General features: G+C 43.3%; 1 protein-coding gene across 1 annotated transcript; it reads right to left on the bottom strand.

The window, feature by feature from the left end:
• Nucleotides 1–229: 229 nt before the first annotated feature.
• On the bottom strand, nt 230–23,395 carry NCEH1 (neutral cholesterol ester hydrolase 1). The gene is made up of 5 exons (XM_074153144.1): nt 23,219–23,395; nt 12,193–12,421; nt 9,886–9,955; nt 6,512–6,683; nt 230–4,998 (listed from the first exon to the last, which is right to left on the bottom strand). The coding sequence occupies exons 1-5, from the start codon at nt 23,354–23,356 to the stop codon at nt 4,381–4,383; spliced, it is 1,227 nt and encodes a 408-aa protein (XP_074009245.1). The 5' UTR covers nt 23,357–23,395; the 3' UTR covers nt 230–4,380.
• Nucleotides 23,396–23,943: the final 548 nt, after the last annotated feature.

Below are 23,943 nucleotides of genomic sequence, written 5' to 3'. Positions count from 1 at the left end.
GAAAAGAAGTAAGAGGAGGTCACCCCCGCAGCCCACGGACCCACAGACAAGGTTTCCTGCCTTGAAAACAACCCCCTTGGCTTTGGTTCAGTGTTTCTTCAGGACATCTGAGCTCTCCCCTTTTGTTCCACTGACCTCTGCTAAGTCAAAACTCAAACTGGAAGTGTTGTACATCAGAAAGTAAAATCAGTGGTCCCGGGGGAAAAAAAAAAAAAAAAGAAATCACAGATATATTTCACTTTATTTATTTGTTCTTCATTTTGATAGCACATCTCAATCACATTTGCTAATTAGATCTTACAAGACCTTTCCCCTGCACTGGGAAAAATGCAGAAAAACCATCGTGCATAAGATATTGAATGCATTCACATCGAGGATGTTGTACTTGGCGGGGTTTGAACATCATAAATAAGAGAACAGTAAACCACCTGGTTTGGGTTTTTTTTAACACAGCATCGTTGTTACAGATCGTAGCAGCTTAAAAGGTTTAACACAGGTTAACCTACTTCTAATATTTTTATTTGAAAAAGGTTCTAATAAAGTTTGGTAAAAGATTAAAAAAATATAGAGGCCCAAACACCACGAAAGAACGTTTTAAATATAAACTATTTCTTTTTAATTTGTTTGCAGGGCATAAACCCCACAATGGCCCTTCTGCTTTGGCTAGGGATATAATTTTGGAGTTACTTAGATGAAGGTTAGGAAATTCAACTTATTTGTGATTTTTATGCACCACGAAACATCTTTAAATGGGTGTGGGTTTTCAGAAATGCCAAACACCCAGCCTCTAAGAGATCCTAAGCTGGGGAGACAAAACCTCCATTTATTCCTCTGAATATTGGCCAAAATACTGGGGATCTGCTAATACAGTTCCTAGATCTGTGAAAGTAGGATATAAATGACTATAGGTTCTGTTATGTGAGTTTTATTTATATATTTTTTAAAGCTTACATTTGAATGCTTTGATGGCCAACAGGAACAAGATATTCTTTCAATGAACAAATAAAGTCTAATTATAGGAGCAGGGGGAAAAGTTAGCCATGCTTGTTGATTTAATGAAGAGACAAGGAGACAAATTTATTGACTATTTTCTTTCAGAAGACCCTTTTTACTACTCACAGGTGAAATACTGTTACAAATACCTGACCTGATCCTACAAGATGCAAAGTGCCCTACACCGCTTTGTGAAATACCCGAGGGATGAAGGTGCTGGCTTCGCTCGAGGAAACCCTTCAGGAGACGTGGGACTAACCCCAGGAACAGATTGAGGTGTTGTAACATGCATTAATTTTAATCTCTTGCTATCAGGCAGCAAGGGACTATCTGTATCCATGCCTGCCGGCCCCGGCTGAGTTACTGCTTAAACTTCCAACTTTGGGCAGGGGAACTGAAAAATAGGAGAAAAGCTGAGTTTAGACTAAAACTTCAAGGTTTAGACTGAATTTTAATCAAGTGTCTTATGCAGCTATATACTACAGGGTCTTTTTATAGCTGGACCTCAGACCTCTTTTTATATATTAAAGGATCCATCACCTATCTTCGCAGCTATCGCATACTTAAATCGTAAAGCCGCGTGATAAAAGTAGTCAGGATCCTTTGACAGAACTAGTTAATACTGTCACATCTCACCCAAGTTGTGCTGCAATCTGGGCGGTCGCGTCACACCGGGGATGACTTAGTAAACACGTTCAGTCCAGTTACATACTTACTACCATTTCTTGTGCCAACACTTTAATGTGCTTCAGTGCATGAAGGAAATTTACAACCGACTCCGTGAATATTTTTATTTATATATATATATATTCCTGCTCTCCATTTCATTTCAGTTAAAAAAAAACCCAAACCAGCAGCAATTATATTATAGCTTCATAGCAGATATTTATAACTTAGCTATAAACAAATGCTGATCTAAAGCTTTGCAGACAGCTGTCAGGAAAACTTAATTATCATAGATTTATAGGAATATTAACCACTTTTTTTCCAGTACTACAGTTACTACTATTTTTTAATGACAGTGGGTAGATATAAATTAGATCTTTTCTGACATGGGTTTGCTCTTTAAGTGGGAAAGCCAGGAAGAAGCCTGTTGTTACAACTCAGTGTAACAGTAAATTATGATTTTAAGAGTAAAAAAAACCATAGGTAAATGGAGTTGTCTCCACAGAGGGGAAAGGACTGTGGAGCAGATTAGTAATTTGTCTTTTGACTGGACATACTTTTAGTTGCTGGCTGTTTTAAGTGTAAATTGTATCTACTGAAGTTGTGTTTATGGGAGAAAGGGTTTAAATCCAGAAAAAAAAAAAGTTTGAGTTATTCTGCAGTGTTAATTGGATACGTTGACCGAAATTTATCCTGATTCAGATTGTCACTCAGCTGCTCTAATTCCACTGAGTCTTTGTAACGATCTAAATGGAAGAAGAATCTGGGCCACTGTTGAAAAAGCTTTGCCTTGTGCCCTCCGTGTGAACCTATGCCCAGAAATAACTGAGCTGACATTGAGGCCTTGTTCATTAATAGCTTTTCTTCATACATACAACCACATTAACAACATGATGTGTCTAGGAAGCAACCATTCAGCACAGCCATTGTCTTATTTGATTTCAAGACCAGTGAAAGTGGACTGGTCCGTATATATTTGAAATGACAGAAGGCTGTTTGATCTACCAGTGCCTTTTTTTTTTTTTTTCTAATTAAAAAAGAACTTTTCGGAGTCCTGCCATAAGAAAAGCTCTAATGAAATTGCCTTTGTCATGATGTCCCACTAGCCACACAGCATCACTTTGTGGTACTTTGAGAGGAGCCAGGATGGCGATGAACTACCTGCCCAAGAGGACCAGCAGCCTCACAGCACCACCCATCATGGGGCAGGATGCTTGGAGCCAGCTACGAGGGAAGGATGGAAAGCCAGAAGCTATGGGAGCTGGTTCAGTGCCCGCTGGTCACCATCACATCTGTGTGCTTCACCGACGCCTGTGGGTTCACCTTCTCAGCTCCCTTGTGAGGTAGGAAATTCCTGCTCCCTCTCTCTTGAAGAAGAAAGTGAGGCATAAGGAGATTAAGTTATTCTCCTGAGGTCCCACAGGAAGCCTGTGGTAAAGCTGAGGATGAATTTAATCCAGTTGTTTAATCGCAAGGCAGCCATTCTCTCCCCTTTGCCTAGAAAACCTGGGCTTTTGACACAACTTTCATTTCTGCAAGCAGTAACTGTTGTAAGTGGTTTCACTTCCCTGTCCTGCTTGTCTGGAATTTACAGACTGGCTCAAACCGTAAAGATTCATTGCACAAGAGCAAGACCATCTTACCTAGCGTTTCGGGTCAGCCTACAAGCCAAAGTTCAGCTGCAAAACTCAGATTGAGATCTTCCATACAGATTAGAGCCCACTTCTATCTGCTTGCTTCCCTCCTTCCAGGAAGCATGAAATAAAATAAACACCACAAGCACAAAAGCAAAGTCAGTGAACAAAAACTACTATTAATTACAAATATTAGTGCAAACCACACAGTAGATTTTTTTTTTTTAGTACGCTCAGTATTTTCCGTAAAGAGGTCACGAAGCTGAGGCTTTAAACACAAAGTCACATTCTTTAGCCAAATAAGTAGTCAGCTCTGAAACTCACTCACATAAAAAAATGCGGTTTTTTATGTATGCTGTAATACTTTTTATTGAAAATATATTTAGTCCTGTGCTTTTATAAAATATAAATAACTAAAAGGCAATAAAGACCAAATTCCAAAGCTGAATTACTTGTTGACATGTTTGGCTAGGAGACTTGTCTAGCATCATCTTAACTGCTTGGAGGACCTTTTTTTTTTTTTTTAAATTTAAGTAAGCCTTTTGTCTACGTGCCTAAAAGCCAACACCGAAATCCATGTTTGACATTCAGATGCATGGTTCTGCTGTCAAAGGTGAGAGTGCTCACACTTTCTTTGACACCAAGTGCTCACCACTGTTGAAAACTAGCTCCCTTTTTTACGTGTTCAGATGTAGCTGTAGGTGTTTGGCTTTACATCACCTCATTTGAAAATTGGGGCCTTTGTGCCTAATTAAGAGTCAAAGCTTGAGAAGTTCCAGCCAGTTAAGAATGCTACAGGAATGCTGATCTCCCTGCTCCACATTTGTTTACGTTTGGCAATTGTCAACTGAAAAAAGGTGGGGAAAAGAATAAAATATCTAAGTTTGAAAAAGTATTTCTCAAAAACCTTTGCTGGGCAAGGCCAATGGAGCTCGTGAACGCTGTAGTTCTTGGTCTGTAACCCCCAGCAGCTGCAGCTGAACAGATAAAGTCTGACTTTGGAAAAGTGCACTTTTTTGTTGTTTGTTCTTTTGCAAGAGCAGACACCGGAGCTGCACACCCCGTGCCTTCCAGAGAGACCCTCCCTTCAGAGGTTTTCATCCAGCCACTTTATATAGCTGTTCCTGGTCTGAACGCCCGCCGAGAAATCCGTTGGCCAAATGGTGAATATCATGCAGCCATGAAAGCAGTCATGGAAGTGATCGAGCGTGACTTCCACGCCGGCGTTCTCCAGGCGCTTGGCGTACATCACCCCGTCGTCGCGCAGGACGTCGTTCTCGCAGGTCAGGATGTACGTCTTTGGCTGCAGCTGCAGAGTTTCGTTTTCCGCCAGGAGCGGGACAGCCCGCACATCAAGCAGCGCTGGAATCTGCTGGATGATTTCAGCCTCGCCCGTGGTTTGTATCACAGGCTTGTAGTTCTTCTTGAAGGATGAAGGCAGTAGGGACGTCCAGTTGAGACGTCCTCTGAAAGAGTGAGCTTGGCCAACGTCGAGAGCGGTGTGGTTGTTAATCAGCAGCGAGTGAGCCAAGTCATAATTACCATTGAAATAATCTATCCAGTAGCTGATCATGACATAACGAGGAAGAACGGGCATATTCATGTTCTGCTGATAAGAAGGTGTATTGAAGTCAAATGCCTGAAGGACTGGATAAATTAAGGCCTGCAGTTTGGGTCTGATGGTCAGATGCTCATCTTTGCTAAGCTGTGGGGAAAAATACAGGCTAGAATTGGGATTACAAAGAAAACAAACATTACAGTATCAACTTAGAACTTCATACAAGCAACCATTCATCTAACGATTTTTTAGGCTAAATTCTGGTCTAACACAGATAATGTTGCTCTTTTGTCTGAAATATTAGCAGCCTGCTCTTTTTCTTCTCTGGTAAGGATGGCCATTCAGGCAGACCCAGTATCCTGTCTCCCACAGAAATCAGTGGCAGAAGTTTATTGAGGGGTGTAAGAAGTAAAAAAAATAAGTGTAAAGCGGCATTTCACTAATGTAGTTCCCAGTTTAACAACTTGCAACTGAAGAACTTCCTGAAGAAAAGGAGCTAGTCTTGCTTTTAACAGTTTTTCATGGATTTTTCTTCCATGGATTTACCTAATTGGGGTGTTCCTGAGCATATGCAATCTGTTGGCATCCACAGTTTTCTCTAGCAAGGGCTCACCATGTACAGAAGGACCTCTCTGTGTTTGACTTGCACCTGACGTCTGCATTTGATTTGAGCCTACCAGTTATAAAGATTTGGGGGCACCAAATTTTTCTGGAAGAATCAGCAAACACTTGTTTTGCATCATCTTCTACAAAAGACACACAGTTCTCTATCATATCTCATCTTCTCTGTCTTTTTCAGGCTGAAGAACCTTTATGTATTTAACCTCTCCCTGAAACAGTCCCTACATCACCGATTTTAAAAGGCATTACGCATGAGAGAAACAAATTAGGAATGCTGCTTCCAAAACATGGTACTATCATGTTTATCAGACCTCAATACTGAAACTTCTAGTGTAATTGCCTCCTATTAATTTTTTCACCCTAATTCAATATTGCAAGGTTGTCATGATAATTAGTTGCCTGGACATGGTATCTGCTTTCTTATCACCAATGGTTATGACAATATGAAAAAGCTAATAATAATATTTCACTCAACCATGAAAAATATTATTACATGCCTCAGGCTGCCTTTAAAATCTTTACTAGATTAAATTCAGATTACTTTTAAACTGCAGATATACAAAAGAAATTTCCTTAAAATTGCGAAATGCTACAGGAGGACAATTTCACAGAAGAATTAAGCTATATTTATTGTATTTTTTGTCCTTCATTTGTATTTGAAAGAAATAAAAACATATTTTCAGAGACAAGCAACTAAAAATAGGAAGCAAAATTGGTAAATTATGCATGTACCTAGTCACCTACTTAGAAAAATAAAGAATTCACCAGCAAAAGGGGTAAAAAAAGTTGTTTAGCTATTTGCTGTTAAAGTCTGGCCCATAACAACTCAGAACTGGTAAGACACTACAAGCTATGCCATTCATATTGTGATCGACTCATTTTTCTTCTGTGAAGTGACTAGACGCTGGCTTCCTACCATTCTGTCTTTAGGGTTGGCACATCACCTCGTGATGATGCAGCACAAGGAATCTGTCAGCCTCTACGCATCGCTAGATTAGGGACTGTGGTAGTGTCACACAGAACAGACACGGGATGTTACCTGCTGACACACAGCAGCTGCCAAATTTCCTCCCGCGCTATCACCAGAAATTGCAATCCGATTTGGGTCAACTGAGTACTCAGCTAAGACATCAGGCTGCAAAAAATGCTTAGTAGCACGAAGAGCGTCATGGAACTGCTCGGGGAAGCACACCTCTGGTACCAGCCTGTATCTACAAAAGGAAAAGAAATAAGAGACCGTTATTACCGTCAATGTACCTCTCTTTCAGGATGAATAGCTGATATCAGGTATTCCTAAATGGCAAATAACTATTTCATTAGGATAAATATTATGGGAAAAACATGAGGTGTGTGATACTTATGTAAGACTCAATCTTATAATTAATGCTCTAATTCTGAAAGATTAATATGAACCTACTAGATATGAATAATAGCAAGACTGTATAAAATTGTGCAGCACTTCCCTAGGATTTCCCAACAGAGGATTTCATCATACATTATAAAAATGAATAAATATTTAAAACATCCTTAGCAAGGGAGTCATTACAGTCAGGCTGTGTTCGATCCAAATCCCCACCATAACTAGTATGAGGGAGAAAGGGAAAATGTGTCATATACAGAATGACAGAATGATCTGGGGTTGGAAGGGACCTCTGGAGATCATCTAGTCCAACCCCCTGCCAAAGCAGGTCCACCCAGAGCAGGTTGCACAGGAACGTGTCCAGGTGGGTTTTGAATGTCTCCAGAGAAGGAGACTCCACCACCTCTCTGGGCAGCCTCTTCCAGGGCTCTGCCACCCTCAAAGTGAAGAAGTTCCTCCTTATGTTTAGATGGAACTTCCTATGTTCAAGTTTGTGCCCATTTCCTCTTGTCCTGTCCCTGGGCACCACTGAAAAAAGAGTGGCCCCATCCTCCTGACACCCACCCTTTAAGTATTTATAGGTGTTGATCAGATCTCCCCTCAGCCTTCTCTTCTCCAGACTAAAAAGACCCAAGTCCCTCAGCCTCTCCTCGTAAGAGAGATGCTCCAGGCCCCTAATCATCTTTGTAGCCCTCTGCTCTACCCTCTCCAGCAGTTCCCTGTCCTTCTTGAACTGGGGAGCCCAGAATTGGACCCAGTGCTCCAGGTGGGGCCTCACCAGGGCAGAGCAGAGGGGCAGGATGACCTCCCTCCAACCTGCTGGTCACACTCTTCCTGATGCACCCCAGGATGCCATTGGCCTTCTTGGCCACAAGGGCACATTGCTGGCTCATGGTCATCCTGTTGTCCACCAGATTCAATAATTGCTCTTCTTTATCAAGGAGAGGAGCAGGAATATACCCATTGCGCAGATGGAGAGACTGAGGCACAGAGAGAGAAAACAGTCTGCCCAGGATGAGCCAGCAGCTAAGTCACATTCATGAGATTTTCTCAGTTTCTAAATAAGAGTGCAGGAGAAGTCTGTTCATAGTTGCTGAATAATATGTAATATAAGAGTTGTTATGAGGCCTTATGGTACAAAGTATGTCTTCTGTTTGTAGCTTTGCAAACAACAGATTTTACATGTTCTCAGCAGAGCCGAGCAAAACAAGCAAAGCAAAATCCAGTTTTCTGATTCAAAACATTTTCTTTAGAATCTAAGCTATAAAGTTTCATACACTGCATAGATTTTAAACTTAGGTTACACAAAAAGTGTTTCAAACTCCAAATCTGACCTGCTTTCAGGAAGCAATCTATATATTGCATCAGCTACAAAGGAATATGAAGGAGTCCTTTGGGAACTTGCAAAACTGGATAACAGACTACGCATATATCATGAAAGCGAGACATGCAATTAAACCAATGAGAAATCTAATTAGACTTCATTAATTTAGTACAAAAGCCCTGACTGAAATATATAATGGCTAAGGAAAAGAGGTAAACAATAACTCATAGAAACAGGCAGAATTATACCACCATAAATCAGAAAAGGGAACTTTTCAATACTGTGATTGCTGGAATAATCAAAGCTGCTTTTTTTTTTTTTTTTTTTTTTACTTTTCATTGTTTCTACTAATAAACAACAACAAAGTAAAAAAAGCAACCCTTTAAAGTACGCTATAAGTATTGAATGAGTAACATCAACTCCATATAATTAAGTTGCAATTAGATCACAGGGCCCAGTATGTAATCAACTGCATGTGGGAAACTTGAGTAGTTACATTAAGTGATTGGATTTGCAACAGAAAATATTGAAGTTGACAATAAGGATGGGAGAAGTACCAATCAAGCTGGAGTCATCTAGGTAATGTAGTTAGCTAGTTGAGAGGTTTGTTTACCTTGGAATTGTTCAGCGAGTTAGAAAAAGCAGCCTTGCTTCTCTGTTGTCTGGCACCCGGGCAGTCCTCTGCTCTGGAGTGGAGCACGAGGCTTAAGTGAGCTGCCTGGAACAGTGGGAGCTGGAGAGAGCAGTGGGAAACTGCCAGACTCCACAGTGGAGGCTGCTTAAGGAGCAGGGGTGAAATGGTTTGATAGTTACTCTGTTGCAGACCCTTGCTCAATATGGCTTAGAAACCGTGGTTTTGGGACAGTTTTTGGGGGCAAAAGACAGACTTTGGGGAGATTTTTATATATATATAAAATATCTATTTTTAAAAATATTTTATACACCTAGAATATTTTATATACCTATAAACTTTATTTTTATATATATATATATAAAAATACACCTTGCAGCAGTGGGAGTGGCCACTGAGGATGGGAAAAGTCCTTATTGCTACAAGTACCCTCTTTCCTGTGAGGGTGGTGAGACACTGGCCCAGGTTGCCCAGAGAAGCTGTGGATGCCCCATCCCTGGAGGGGTTCAAGGCCAGGCTGGATGGGGCTTAGAGCAACCTGGTCTGGTGGGAGGTGTCCCTGCCCATGGCAGGGGGGTTGGAACTGGATGGTCTTTAAGGTCCCTTCCAACCTAACCATTCTATGATTCTACAAGGAGGCAGAGATGTGTGGTTGAGCCATCCTTCAGGTATGTATCATGTCCAATTATGTTTGGGTTCTTTTGTTTGATTGTTTTTAAAGTTCACAAGTATTTTCAGAATTTTAACTTGGCACTTGAGTGATCTCAGGTTTTAGCTGCACTCCTTACATGTGGATACACTTGCAAGATGCACTAAGATTTGCATTTTAGTATCTGTCCAAGTGAATTAAGACTTCTTTTCCCTCACATTTCTGTCTTCTAAAAAGACCTCTACAATAATTGGAAACCCAAATGAATTTTTGATACCATTCCAATTTGTTGTGATTTTAAAAAGGTAAAAATATCAGACCAGTAAAGAGAATTATTGTCCAAGTTAATGCCTTATACACAAGCCACTAACAAGGGAAAAGCTAAAAGAACTACATTACATATTTCTAATATCTTTAAAAAATTATTTGATCATTTTTAGATTACTCACTCAACTGAGACAACGACAGCGTTGAGAGATTCAGCCATGATTCTGCAGAGATTGTTATACAGGCTTGTTCCTGGAACGGAAGGACACAGCGTTATGGACCTGAATCCATTTATGTCAACAGTCGCAAAGCCGTACGTAAGCCTTCTCAGAAAAATATAAAGGCATCATACAAATATAAGCAAAGTAAATGAGATCAGTTTGCAATAGATAAAGTGCTAAGTACACGTTGTAGCTGAAGGAACATAGTTCATGCCTTGAAGTCCTGCAGTCTAATGCTTTCTTTCTCATCTGTTTCTTAATTTCATCCACCTATCACCAGTTCTCTTGGTTGGGCAAAATTTAAGGTACCCAGTGGCTTGGGGGCATTAGCATCCAGAGACAGTTCTGACTGTATGAGTCACTGCTGCTCGTTCATTTTATTATAGCATGCATTGCTTGGACTCAAATGGGTTGCCCTATTAACGTCAACTGAGCTACTCATTTAAGGGAGGATTAATCACAGCTATCCTATTCATCAGTGGACTGATTTTCTTTAATTTTATTCCGTTCCAGTTACTTAATCGTTGGTTCCTGGTACTATAAAATACACTAATGTTTTCTAAAGTATCTAGTCTTAGGATTTAATATTTAGCTGTAACATTTGTGCCATCAACTTCTGCATCTTGGACTCAAGGACAGCATCTGACATAGCTGAGTTACAATCATCCAAGCAAAGCGCAGTAATTTAATATAAACTTTTTGCTCAATAAGAGTCATATATGCAAAGTGCTACAGAACAGATCAGCTGGGCAGGATGCTAAAGAACACCCCTTAGGCAGGCCTAAGTAAACTCACCTCAAAGTGCAATTCCTCTGTAGGAAGAGAAGCAACTTTTTTAACTGCTATCAAACAAAGAGACTGGGATTTCCGAAGGCATTTGAAGGCCAGATTCTAAAATTATTTAGGAACCTAAATCTCACTTAAATCACGGTCTAAATGACTTATACCTGCATAGTCCAACAACAATCAATACAGTCTTTATTTTGGAACATTTCAGAAAACCTCATTAATGTTCTTTTTCTATAGATGAAGCCATAGAATGCCTCAGGGCTGTATGGATTTCATGATGTCATGGGAGTAATGGGGAAGGAAAAGGAGGGAAGACTCCTGTGGGATCCAGATCTCCGAGCAGCCATGAGAACTGCACGTCCTTTCTCCTCCCAAGGTTTTTCTCCTCCTGTACAATGTGGTGGGATCAGTGGTTAGATTATTGTTGTCTACAGCTATACCTTACTTTCTCTGATCATGTTTGTGGTTTCCAAGTTAATTGGAGTAAACAGCATTAATTTTCCAGGTAATTTCTGCTAGTGGTGGCAGTGGTCCCGAGGGTGGTGGCCAGACCATGGGATGGGAACCCACCTCATCACACTGCCTGTTGTCAGTGATCAGCAGCATGTGTTCCAGGTATGTGTTATTTAAGAGCCAAACATTAGCAATATTGTTACATGTAGTGCTGTTCAGCCCACTCATCTACTAATTACTGTGTGAAAATGGGGCAAAACCCTTAGGCATAGTCACTGGGTCCTGATTTCACTGAATTTCACTGAATTTTTTTTTTTTTTTAGAGTTGGAAGGGACCATAAAGATCATCTAGTCCAACTCCCCTGCTGAAGCAGGATTGCTTAGAGAATGCTACTCAGGACTGCATCCAGGCGGGTCTTGAAAATCTCCAAAGAAGGGGACTCCACAACCTCCCTGGGCAGCCTGTTCCAGGGCTCTGTCACCCTCACCGTGAAGAAATTCTTCCTCATATTCGAGTGGAACCTCCTATGTTCCAACTTGTGCCCGTTGCCCCTCGTCCTGTCACTGGGAACCACTGAAAAGAGTCTGGCTCCCTCCTCCTTCTACCCACCCTTGAGATATTTATAGGCATTAATAAGGTCTCCCCTCAGCCTTCTCTTCTCCAGAGATCACCAAGGATCAACTTCTGCACATGACCACAGAAAACTGGGGACTGGCCCAAACAGCCCATCCAGTCGTGCCAGGAATTTAAGCTATTTTGTCCTCTCAGGATGTAAAAAAAATTAACCTTTTGGTCCTTTTACAGCTCACCTGCAGGTAAGATACCCATTTTTGCTGTGCGTTCACGACATTTTTCCCCCTTCCCTCCTTAAAGCTGATCTACCAGAGCGGAGACAGTTACCACTGAATTCAGGTCTGTCTTAGCAAAATTGTCATCCCTGACAGGAAAAACAGCTTTTAGCTTCTCCTGCTAGGAAAAAAAACCAGAGCAGAATCCTATTTAATTACTGGCAGACAGACACATACTTGCACTTGCCAAGGCCCAGCCCCCTCCGTGGATGTAAACAACGCTGCGCTTGAGCCTTTCATCTCCCTTCGGAGGAGGTTCAAACACTCTGACTTCCACGCCGTCAAAAACAGCATCCGTGATGTTAATGTCTTCGGAGGAGACAGACTTCAGCTTGTCAAAGGTACATATCAAATAATTCAGAACTATCAAGTGATGGCTGAGTCTCAGATAGTGAATCAGGTGACACTAGGAAAAAAAAAAAAGGAAGAAAAAAAAGGAGATTTCTGTTACTTCAGAGCATATCATAGGTACTGCATTGATGTTTAATGCAACTGTCTTCAAAGGGCAGGTCCTCTATGAAAACGAATACGTATTCTTAGAATATGCACTGGAAAATGAATGATTATCAAAGACCTCTAATGCTTTTAAAGCTGTATTAAAACAAAACACTGTCCATAAAAGATTCTCTGTTGTCAAAATAAATCAAACCACGAGCACTACGTGGATCAAGACAACTGTGAATGAGCACTCAGATCCTTGCCTTTGAAAGGCACCTCTGAAAGGAGATGAACCTCACCAGCATGTTCCGTTAAGGGACCTGCAAAGCTCCTCAGACGGGTGCCAGCAGAGGGCAATACCACACAGGCAAAGTTTCTGTGGTGGGAAAGTATCAAAAATGCAAAGTATTTCTCTTGTTCCACCCCAAAGCGTTAAGTCTTTCCACTTTCAAATTAAGAAAGTTCGCAAGGATTGCAAAGAAATTTGAAAACAGGAATGGTCTTAAAGGAATATAATGCTTGTTTATTGGCTTATCGTGTATTTACCTGCTGAACTGGGAAGGATCTGAAATGCTCTCAAAGAACCATGGCAGGTTAGTGATTTTTTTTTTTTTTTTCCCACCACCCCTGAGACTAAAGCGCGTTACTTTTTTTGTGGGGGTGTGTAAAACACTACAAAAATGAAGAATGATCTGATCTTTCTGACCCCTTACAGTAGAAGGAAAGCAATTTTATCCCCTTTGGCTGCAGGACTTTTTTTTTTTTTAATGTTTATTTTTTTAAATTTTGCCCTTCATAGGTGAAAAACCTGTTTCTCTCGGCAAACAGTACTGGAATCCAAGGCACTCCTCCAGCCTAAATGGTCACGACCTGCTCCCCGTGCGTGCCCTGCACACTATTTGTAGCGCGTACTTGTTCCCATTCCCCAACTGGTGCAAAAAGGGGTGGCAAAGGGTGAGCCAAAGGACTGCAGGGACTACATCGCCCAGACTGGCTGTTAACAAGTAGTGGAGGGTCTTTCCCCTTTTGCAAAGTTAATTATCCTACTGATAATTAATTATGAAGGCTAGAAATTGGATAATCAGCTTTTGTACAACTTTCTCAGTGGAGGCAAGGAAGTTGGGAGGTAAAAACTAATACATATGCCTAATGTATATCTTTAGGACCAGTACCATAAAGAAAACTGTCAGCTGTGACCTTTTATTTTACATACAGGTAACAGATACTTGGAAGAAAAAGCGTACTCTTGGGAACCATGCAGCTGGTCTATGCATAACCGTATTATTGTCTTATTTCTGGTAGTACCACCGGTACAGCACAAACCTGCTGGTAGGAATTAAAGATGCTGACTCTTGAGAGAGCGGCTCACCCTAGTACCGGTCTGACCACATTGAGCTTGTGGAGAACGAATACTTGCCATAGTTTAACCTGTCCAAGAACTAAGTGGAAACCAAGACATAGAATCATAGAATCGTTTGGGTTGGGAGGGACCTTAAAGATCATCAAGTTCCAAACCCCCTGCCATGGGCAGGGACACCTCCCACCAGACCAGGTTGCTCAAAGCCCCATCCAGCCTGGCCTTGAACCCCTCCAGGGATGGGGCAGCCACAGCTTCTCTGGGCAACCTGGGCCAGTCTCTCACCACCCTCACAGTGCAGAATTTTTTCCTAATACCTAACCTAAATCTCCATTCTTCCAGTTTAAAGCCCTTCCCCCTCATCCTATCACTCCATTCCTTGATCAAGAGTCCCTCCCCATCTCTCTTGTCGCCACCTTTACAGACTGGAAGGGGCTCTAAGGTCTCCCTGGAGCCTTCTCTTCTCCAGGCTGAACACCCCAACTCTCTCAGCCTGTCTTCATAGGAGAGGTGCTCCAGCCCTCTGATCATCAACCAAGTCTGGTTCCTCGTGACAGATGTGATTTTGCAGATAGGAGTTTCATAGTCTCTGTTTTCTATTATCTGTTCACAAAAAACCATCTATTTCATTTTCTTGACTTGGGTTTCTTTACCAATATTTCTGCACTACCATTTTCACAGCCACTCTCAGTGCCAAGTTTCAGCTTCTCTGCTCACGGTGAAGGAAGGGCTAACAGAGGCAAACACACTCCTCTGGAGGACAAGCAAATTTTGAAGCATTCAGCAGCATCCACACCAAAAGATCTGTCTCCTTCCTTAGGTCTACAGCCCCAACTCCTTACATGTAACTTTTTAATCTGTCATCATTAGTTTGAATGTAGAAAAAACAAAATATTGGATTTTGGTCAGGTGCTGTATAGAAAAGGCCCTGTACAGCTCCACTTCCACTGCAGATTGCTGTAGAAAAAGGACAAGCTTTGATAATCTTCCCCAAAAATTCTATGCCAAATACAATAGGCTGCTATGCGAACAGGGAGAGGAATCCACTTCCACATGAAGAATTTACAAAACCAGCTTTCTTTTCTTGCTTTAGCTTGTGGTAATGTCACCCTGCTGAGATATAGTTTGGTGGGAATCCAAATTGCAAGATGTTTGCTGCTTTTTGGATGGAATATAATTTCTTTATACTGCAAGGCTTTTCTCTGGGAGAAGACACACAAAATATCCACCCGGTGGGACGAAATGCTGAATTTATAAGGCTGTCTGAATTTCAGATCATGCTTTTTTCCTACCGTTACATAAAAATTCCCATAGGAAAACCCAGTTCGAGTCTGAGATCTGAAGAGCAATACATCTATTAATAATTTGGCAGGCAATTTGTTGGGCTGCCACTGATGTGACCAGCTAAAGATCTGATCCTCTGTGTGCCCCCGTGGAGGCTCCCGGGGAAGGTAACCGCTGGGAATCAGTTTTAGAAACACTGCCAGGGAAAACAATGTTTTTGTAGATTTTTTGAGCCTGACTGTGCTGCAACAGACGTCCCATTTCAGTTTTCTCCCAATTTACTTCACATTCTTTGTAGACGAGATTACCACATGTTCCCTGGAATGTGAAATGGTTTATTTTCAAGGCTAGTTAGTGTTGTTTACAGAGAAGTGTTTTGCCCTGTTCTTTAAACCAGAGCAGCGTGGCAGGTTATCACACCCTTGCATGCCTTCTTTTTTTCCTATAACAGAACTCTCTTTCCAAGAATCCAAAAACCTGGAAGAGATGCTTTGTAGACCAGGGCACAAAAGCAACACTCCTGATTTTTTTTGCTGGGCATCGGCAGTTTTTGTGCCAAGCACATATCAGACAGATACTTTGGAAGTCTATCTGTCTAATCAACCCATTTGGTTGTCATTTATACAGAACAGGATTGCACATTTTGCTGGCAAAGTGCTAGTCTTGTCCAAAGTTCTTACAAATAAAATCCTTATATTTTTTTTTCTCTATAAATAAATATTTTAAATAGATACAGAATATCTTATCACTGTGTAATATAGCTACTGGCAGAAGATGATGCGTTTAATGGCTAGGTAACTCTCTTCATAGAATCATAGAATTGTCTAAGTTGGAAGGGACCTTTCAGATCATCTAGTCCAACCATCAACCTAACTCTGATAAAAACCATCACTAAACCATGTCTCTAAGCACTATGTCAACCGTCTTTTAAATGCCTCCAGGGATGGTGCCTCAACCACTTCCCTGGGCAGCCCATTCCAATGCTTGATAACCCTTTCAGTGTCAAAATTTTTCCTAATATCCAACCTGAACCTCCCCTGGTGCAACTTGAGGCCGTTTCCTCTTGTCCTATCATCTGTGACCCGGGAGAAGAGACTGACCTTTCAGGTAGTTGTAGAGTGATAAGGTCTCCCCTCAGCCTCCTTTTCTCCAGGCTGAACAACCCCAGCTCCCTCAGCCGCTCCTCACAAGACTTGTTCTCCAGACCCCTCACCAGCTCCGTTGCCCTTCTCTGGACCCGCTCCAGCACCTCAATGTCTTTTTTGTGGTAAGGGGCCCAAAACTGGACACAGGACTGTGTTGCCACCCATTCTGTTGACTGTGCCTCCCTGGCATCTTTCTTCTGTTGGCACTAACAAACGCGAAGCCTCAGACCATGACCTTGCTGCGCCAGCTCAATATGAACCCAGCAAAACCAGAGAAACAACACTAAACTTCAGCTGGGTCATCATCTTACTGATATCCCAAAGCAGGAAAGAGGGAATGGGGGAAAGGATGGGACCAGCCCTTTTGGCTGCAGTCAACAGTTGGATTGTCTTAAACCCATTACACAAACTATATCCAGTCATCTCACGTGAGCAATAATTGATTTGATCTTTGCCAGTATTTGTGATTTTACCACCCTTCCTGTGACAACATGCAGAACTGTCAAATATAGCACTTAAATATATGAGAATTACGTTTTGTGTATATGCATGTGGAAGAGAAGACAGCAACAGTGATGTTCTCTGATGAAAAGGGAGAGAAGACAGTGCTGTAATAACACAAGCTAGCGAAAAGGAAGAGAAAGCAAAAGGATAAGGGGGAAATTAAGAGCCTAACGAAAAAAGTAAAGACAAACTTGCAGAGAAGAGGAGATAATACAAAGATGAAAGCCCTGTGGGCAATTAGCCCAGAATTGCTATGGCAGCCACAGGCACAGCACATGGCTCAGTCTGGGTCACAGCTGCAAGCTTCATGCAAGCATAAAACTGTTTTTATGCACCCCTCTGAATAAACATTTGTTTTCTGAACAGGTAACTGGGGAAATGTGGCTGGTGAACTTCACAGCACCGTGAGCTGGACCAGAGCGCTGTGGCTGGCATGTACCGAGAGCACAGCAGAGCTGGATGAGCAGGAGGACCCCAGGAGAGGAGGGCTGGACCGGCTGGCGAGGCAAACATGAGTATTTTGCTTACATTCAAGCCAATTTAGCAAATAACCACCGTGGACATCTCACAGTACCCCTGCTGCCAATCTATTGCTCATTTCTGATTGCAGCTTTTTGTTTTGGGGCCGTTGGCTCCCCGTGAGCCATGGCTGTGATTTATACTCACTGCAACGCTCTCCAACAAGTCAGGCAAAGCAACCACTACAGCCACAATCTCCTCCTCTTTTACCAGGACATCCCCATAACAGGGGTTTTCAGGTAGGGGCAACCCAGGAACACCCTAGAGACTAAACTGTTCAAGACTGGCACCTTCCTCCTGGTAAGTTCTTTGGTGAGGGGTACCAGATATTGAAAGATTTAATTGATGTAAGAGAAAATTTTCAGTCAATGAAGAAAGGAGACAGGTTAGAATCATAGAATTGCCTGGGTTGAAAGGGACCTTTCAGATCATCGAGTCCAACCATCAATCTAACACTGACAAAAAAACATCACTAAACCATGTCTCTAAGGTCTATGTCAACATGTCTTTTAAATGCCTCCAGGTATGGTGACTCAACCACTTCCCTGGGCAGCCAATTCCAATGCTTAGTAACCCTTTCAGTGTAAATATTTCTCCTAATATCCAGTCTAAATCTCCTCTGGTGCAATTTGAGGCCGTTTCCTCTTGTCCCATTGCCTGTTACCTGGGAGAAGAGACCAACCCCCACCTCTCTACACTCCCCTTTCAGGTAGTTGTAGAGAGCGGTAAGGTCTCCTCTCAGCCTCCTTTTCTCCAGGGTTGTGATAAAAAGCAGACAGAGTGAGCAAAGAACTGCTGTAGAGAGGAACCGTTACTTCACCTTTAATCGCCAATATCTGTCCCTAAGAAATTAGGATTCTTCTATTGGCTCCTCAGTCGGTGAGTTCATGAAGAATCCCAAATGCTCACTGCTCCTTTGCTTACCTCCCTCAAGGACTCGTACTCCATATTAGTCATCTGTTCTGCATTAGAAAAAAACAAAATCCAAAAAAGTTTTTCTATTGCTAATTTCTATTAGCCTCTAACAGCACTCAGCACGTTGGAATTCTTTGTCCTCGTATGACTTCCAAAGCTGACACTGCCTGGGCTTCACATCTCTGACCTTTAGCCGTGAAGTTATTGCAACAGGTCGCATTCAGCCAGCGCACAAAGGCAGCGTGTCCCCAAAGCCGAGCTGAATTCATCAGCTGCTTCCTCAACCGCCTTTGCAGCTGGTCAGACCGAAGGTCCTGCACCGACCTTTCAGTGGGATCAGGAATTAAGCAAACAGCTAAAGCTCTTTTTTTTCATGCACCACTACTTGGGACCAAGCCAAATCTCACTCATGACTCAGATGAGTAATGATGCTGGAACGGGGTGACTGAACTGTCTAAGACTAAACTTCCTACCTTAAAAGATGTGGGTACTATCCTCAGTTCTGGCATCACTTTGCAAAACACAGTTCTGTCACATTAGAGTCCAAAATGCCAACTGCAGTATCTGTAGTCAATAATAGAGATTAGTCAAAAATAAACAGGATTATTTCCCCATTTAGCTGTGTGCAGAACATGCTGGTTTGTGTGCATTTCAGGCAGCTTATCCTGTTTAAAGGCAAGTGTCTATTTTATTTTACAGAACCATTTCTTAGTGCAGATGCATTATTGCCCAGTAAAGAGTATGTATTTTTAATGCTGTTACATACAGTCCTCAAAGACAAGCGCCCATAGTTTCATCAATTTCCTTTAGAGCTGAAAAGAAACCAAGACGACTGTTTTCCAGTTTATCAATTAGAAGCAGAAACTAGATTACATTTTGATGTAATGTTTTGTGCATATACCTATTCACCCAAGATGATCCGCTTTATACTAGCTAGACAGAAGTTACCTGTTACTGCAAACAGGACTTCCAGTGGGGTTCAGTATCTGCTCAGGTGCCACAGCTGCGAGACCTACCTGCCACCACTAACAACTTGGTTTCCTGCAAACCAATTCCAAGACCGTGTTCTTGTGTGAGAAGACATCAACAACTTACTTGGCTGGCTACAGCTGTGATTTACATCTGTCCAGAAGTCACATGCTCTGAAATACGTGGGTAGAGAGATATTAAGATGTCAGAAAGAATGAATTGCTGTTTTCCCTAATCCTGACTGTTGACATCCCATGCCCTAGATTTTATTCTGAAAGTGAGAGGCAGAGAAGCATGAAGGAATCTCTTGGCTGATGAAGGCAAATATGAGGATAGTTTTCTCCCCTGTACAGCTGCCTACCTTCTTCCATATACGACTGACGGCCTCTACGCCACCCCATTTGTCCTTCTAAACCTCTGCTAACAGCTGTCCCAGTTCCAAAAAATCCCTTCTTCCTTGCCATGCACCAGAATAGTAAGTACCTTGACAGCGATGTTCAGAAAAACTTATTTCAAAGGGCTTATTAAATATACATATGCTGCTCTCTTTACTCCCATAAGGGAGAATAGTTAAAGGAAGAAGTGAAAACCCCCTGTATCAATCCTGCTGTTAACAGCACAATTATGAAATGTTGCTTTAGACACTTCTTGACGGACACCAAGGCAAAGAATAACTATGGTTTAATCTATGGCTCAATCCCATAATTAATTTTATGAGTTTGTCCAAATTTCAGTGAAGCCGAGTTCTGACATACCTGTATACATATGAACGTACATAGTTTTTCATTTTTGATCTAAAATTGTGTTACATCACAGTTTTCTGTGAAAATGTTACCATGTCCCATTTTCAGACAGGTCAAGAGGGGCAAATTACTCTCAGTCTCAGTTAAGCACCTTCACATCAATTCATTAATATTATTAAAGGCTGAATTTCTCTGTTTTCATTCTGGGGCAGTATAGGACATTAAAGAAGGCACAAGAACAAGGCTCTGAAAACCCAGCTCAGTTTGCAGCTCCGCCACTGGAATTTTTGTGATGTCAGATAAGGCACTCCATCTCTTACTATCTCCGTTCCCCCCAGTTTAAGATTAGGGTAACAGTATCGGTCCCCTTCTGTAGTAGGTGTTGAAACCTACTTACATAAACTGCCCTACAAGCATTATATCTACTTTTTTTTAACCATGTGATTGTAGAAGCGTCTCACGCTAAGCCAGGACTCTGAGTCAGTCCCACGCTTGTAAAAAAAGTTGTAGCTGACTGGGACAAGACTCTACACAGAAATGCAAAACCTTCTCATTACTACACTGAAAGCCAGTGACAGTTTTATTATGTTTTATTGGTAGTTTTATTGGCACTGAGAAAACAAACACATTATCCCTAATAAGAAATTGTCACGCTTAATTGTCAGCGTCTTCGCAAGTCTATTTCAAAATAAGCAAAAGACAATTAATTGTATTTGAAGCACATGAAGTTTGTTTCATGCTCTTGGAAAAAAAGCATTACAGTACACTTCAGAGATGGTAAAATCAGAAATGTTCTTCTGCCTGCTATCAAACCTACAAAGGAAAGTAATAAATAGCAGGCTGAAAATACATTCAGAAGTGGGTGAAAGTTCAATGGTCACATTTAGAGAAATGTTAAACCATTTGGTCTTGCAATAGCCGGTAGAGGAAGAAAGGAGAAGCTGAGCTCGACAAAGGGACATATCCTTTATACCCACAGAAGCTCTCTAACAAAGTAAATACTCAAGCTTGACTTTTGCAATCCTAGCTTCAGTTCATCCATTTCCTTCTTAATGGCAGTCATTGGTTCCTGACTTTGTGCTGCGTCTCAGTGTTGGCAAGACTTCTGAACACTTGGAAAGCACCTTCCCTTTCTCCATGAAAAGGAAAGCCCTGAGGCTTACCTGTCCTGTGATTCAGGGCACCTCTAACGCCTCACTTCTTGTATGTGTCAGACTCACTTGTTCCTTCCTTTGATTTGTAAGGTACCTTACAGGAGCTGTTAATTGTTTAGTAATTTTTCTCACTATGGAAGTTTGTGTTTCTAAGGCCAGAGATGTAAACAGCTAAGAAATTACCATTTCCCCCAAACAGAGACTTCCCCACCCCAGAGAGCGGGACAGATGTGGGCACCTCAGCCCTGATTGCTGGTGTTTTCCACCCGGGCAGGCTCTGTCCTGCCAGCTCCTTGGGGATTACGACTCTAGAATATCCCAAGAGATACCCTCCAGCCTCCAAGCCTAGAGAAAGGCACCAGAATTCAGCTGACTATGCCCAACACGCCGCATAAACAAACTGAACGTGTACATAAGCCAACAGCAATATACATATATATAGTCACAGTCATATGATTTTCCAAAAATAGGTCTCCTTCAGCTGGAGGTTATGGCCTTGATTCAGGTGTTGCTGGCTGAACTGTTGGGATGTGTTTTGCCAGCAGCATGCTGGGGGGGTGGGAAATGGCATCAATGAAGTTGGTCAAGCTGAGCGCTTGCTGCTCAGTTATTTGAGTTAACATGGAGCAACTAAGTATCAAGCTATAGATTTTACTGAAAAATGAAGCTATTGTAGGCCACGTCTGCATAATTTTCAGAGCAGACATGTGGGAGGGTATGCAAGCAAACAGGTTTTATCCTATACAAGCAAACAGATTTTATTATTTCATCCTAGAGATATGCTTTGATTCAGCAATACATTTGGACCATGAGAAGATGCTCCCAAGTGGTCTATCTACTCCTAGGCTCCATCTCCAACAGTGGCAACCAGAGAAGCTATTCAGGTGGAATATACAAGTCTGGACACTGTGTGTGGTCCACTCTCCACACGCTTCCCAGCATCTGCAATTATCGTATTAGGAATGTAGAAGGTACGTTCCTATCTAGTCCTTTTGGTATCCATCTATGGACCCCCTCTTCATTAATTCATTTAATTCCTTTTTTAATATGCTGATGCACCCATCCACTCAAGCTACAACTTTTTGTACATTTCAGAACCAACTTAGTAAACTGAAATGCTGATAGGAAATTTAAAAGAAAACTAATACTTTCCCATCCATAGTACCTTACACCAGGCCTGACCGTGACTGATCAGTCCTTGTAAAAGATCAGCCCGTCCTAGAAGAAAATAAAGTTCACAGCTGGAGCAACTATCAGAAAGTTTGCAATCTCTGATCTGTTTCATACAGATCAGCGTAGAAACACTGGCAGAAAATGAGGGCGACATCAGTGAAGTGACAAAACTGTCAGGTGTGTCTCGCGACAAAATCAAACATTCAGATTTCTGTTTAGCACTACAATTCCAACTCAAGGCAGTTTAATACCCAAAACAACTTCCCTGTGTCTTCTTTCCCTGAGTAATAGTTAATAAAAAACCTATTTTTTTTTTTTGACCAAAAGCCTGCGAGTTTAGCCTGGAGAAGAGAAGACTGAGAGGTAATCTCATCAATGCTTATCAATATCTAAAGGGTGGGTGTCAAGAGGATGGTGCCAGGCTCTTTTCAGTGGTGACAGGACAAGGGGTAACGGGCACAAACTGGAACACAGGAAATTCTGTCACAACATGAGGAAAAACTTCCTTACTTTAGGGCGGCAGAGCCCTGGAACAGGCTGCCCAGAGAAGGTGTGGAGTCTCCTTGTCTGGAGATGTTCAAATCCCACCTGGATGCGTTCCTGTCCAACCTGCTCTGGGTGACCCTGCTTTGGCAGGAGGTTGGATGAAATGATCTCCAAAGGTTCCTTCCAACCCCTGCCGTTGTGTGAGGTTGGAAACCAGGCTCAACCACACCTAGTGAGACCTGCACCGCCGAACCCAGAGGAGAAGAGGGGATGCCGGCTTTACCAAAACGCGCCCGCTTGATTGACGGATGATGAGGAAGCTGCTCGCTGTGCCGGCAGAGCACGGAACCCCATCCCAGTTCCCCCTCCTCCTCCGGTGCGGCGGAGACCGGCCCCACCAGACGCGGATGCCCCCGATGCCGCCGCTTCCCCCCTCCCCGGGGACCCCCGGACCGGGAGGGCCGGGCGCGGCTCCTCCGCCCCTCCGGAGCCGGGGCCGGGTCGCCGCCGCCTTACCGTCTGCTGCACCGCCCGGAAGGTGGCATCCAGCAGCATCAGCTTCCATGGGTCCGACAGGGTGCCGGGCAGCGGCAGGTACACGTAGTAGGCGGACAGGGCGGCCAGCGCCGGCAGCAGCACCCAGGCGGCCCGCATCGCGGCCACCGCCACCCCCCGCGGGGCCCGCACCGCCCCGGGGCCGGCCTCCCCCGGAGGAAACGCCGGCCTTTCCCGTCCCCGCCGGCCGTCTGCCAGCCGCGGCGGGTGGCGGCCTTATCTGCGCCTCGCCTCCGCGCCCGCGCAGCGCCGCCCCCGCCCGCCCGCCGGGGAGGCCGCGCCGCGGAGGTCGCCGCGCCTCTGAGGGAAGCGCCCGCCCGGGAGCGGCCTGTGGCGGCCGGGGGGGACCCAGGGGAAGAGGCCGTGCCTCGCCCCGCCGGCCTGGTCGCGCCCGAGGGCTGACGGAGGTCCTTCATTGTGGGCTAGGCCACCACAAGCCACCAACGGCCACCACGGGCCACCCAAACCTGCGGTGGCTCCTACCGCGGCCAGGCCTCGGCACCGTCCCCGCCTGTGCGGTTCTGTGGGGCCGGACCGGGCGGCGGCCAGACCCACCCGCACTTGGACCCCATTTTCAGGGGGTTTAACCCCAAAAGATGTGGCCGAGGGCAGCTCTCGGCCGGCAGAGAAGGGGACTGTCCCCGCTGAGGCCGGAGGCGGCGAGGGAGGGAGGAAGGCAGTAAACG

Source organism: Numenius arquata, chromosome 9, assembly GCF_964106895.1.
Source record: "Numenius arquata chromosome 9, bNumArq3.hap1.1, whole genome shotgun sequence".
Classification (NCBI taxonomy): domain Eukaryota; kingdom Metazoa; phylum Chordata; class Aves; order Charadriiformes; family Scolopacidae; genus Numenius; species Numenius arquata.
The sequence above is the reverse complement of the archived record's forward strand: the minus strand, read 5'-3'. Positions and strand labels throughout refer to the sequence as shown.

Coding starts and splice junctions, on each gene's coding strand:
- NCEH1 (XM_074153144.1), bottom strand. CDS start 23,356: ATGCGGGCCGCCTGGGTGCTGCTGCCGGCGCTGGCCGCCCTGTCCGCC. Junction 9,956..12,192: donor CTGGGCCTTGGCAAGTGCAA/GTATGTGTCTGT, acceptor CTTCCGTTCCAG/GAACAAGCCTGTATAACAAT. Junction 6,684..9,885: donor GCTGTCGTTGTCTCAGTTGA/GTGAGTAATCTA, acceptor TTCCTTTTGTAG/ATACAGGCTGGTACCAGAGG.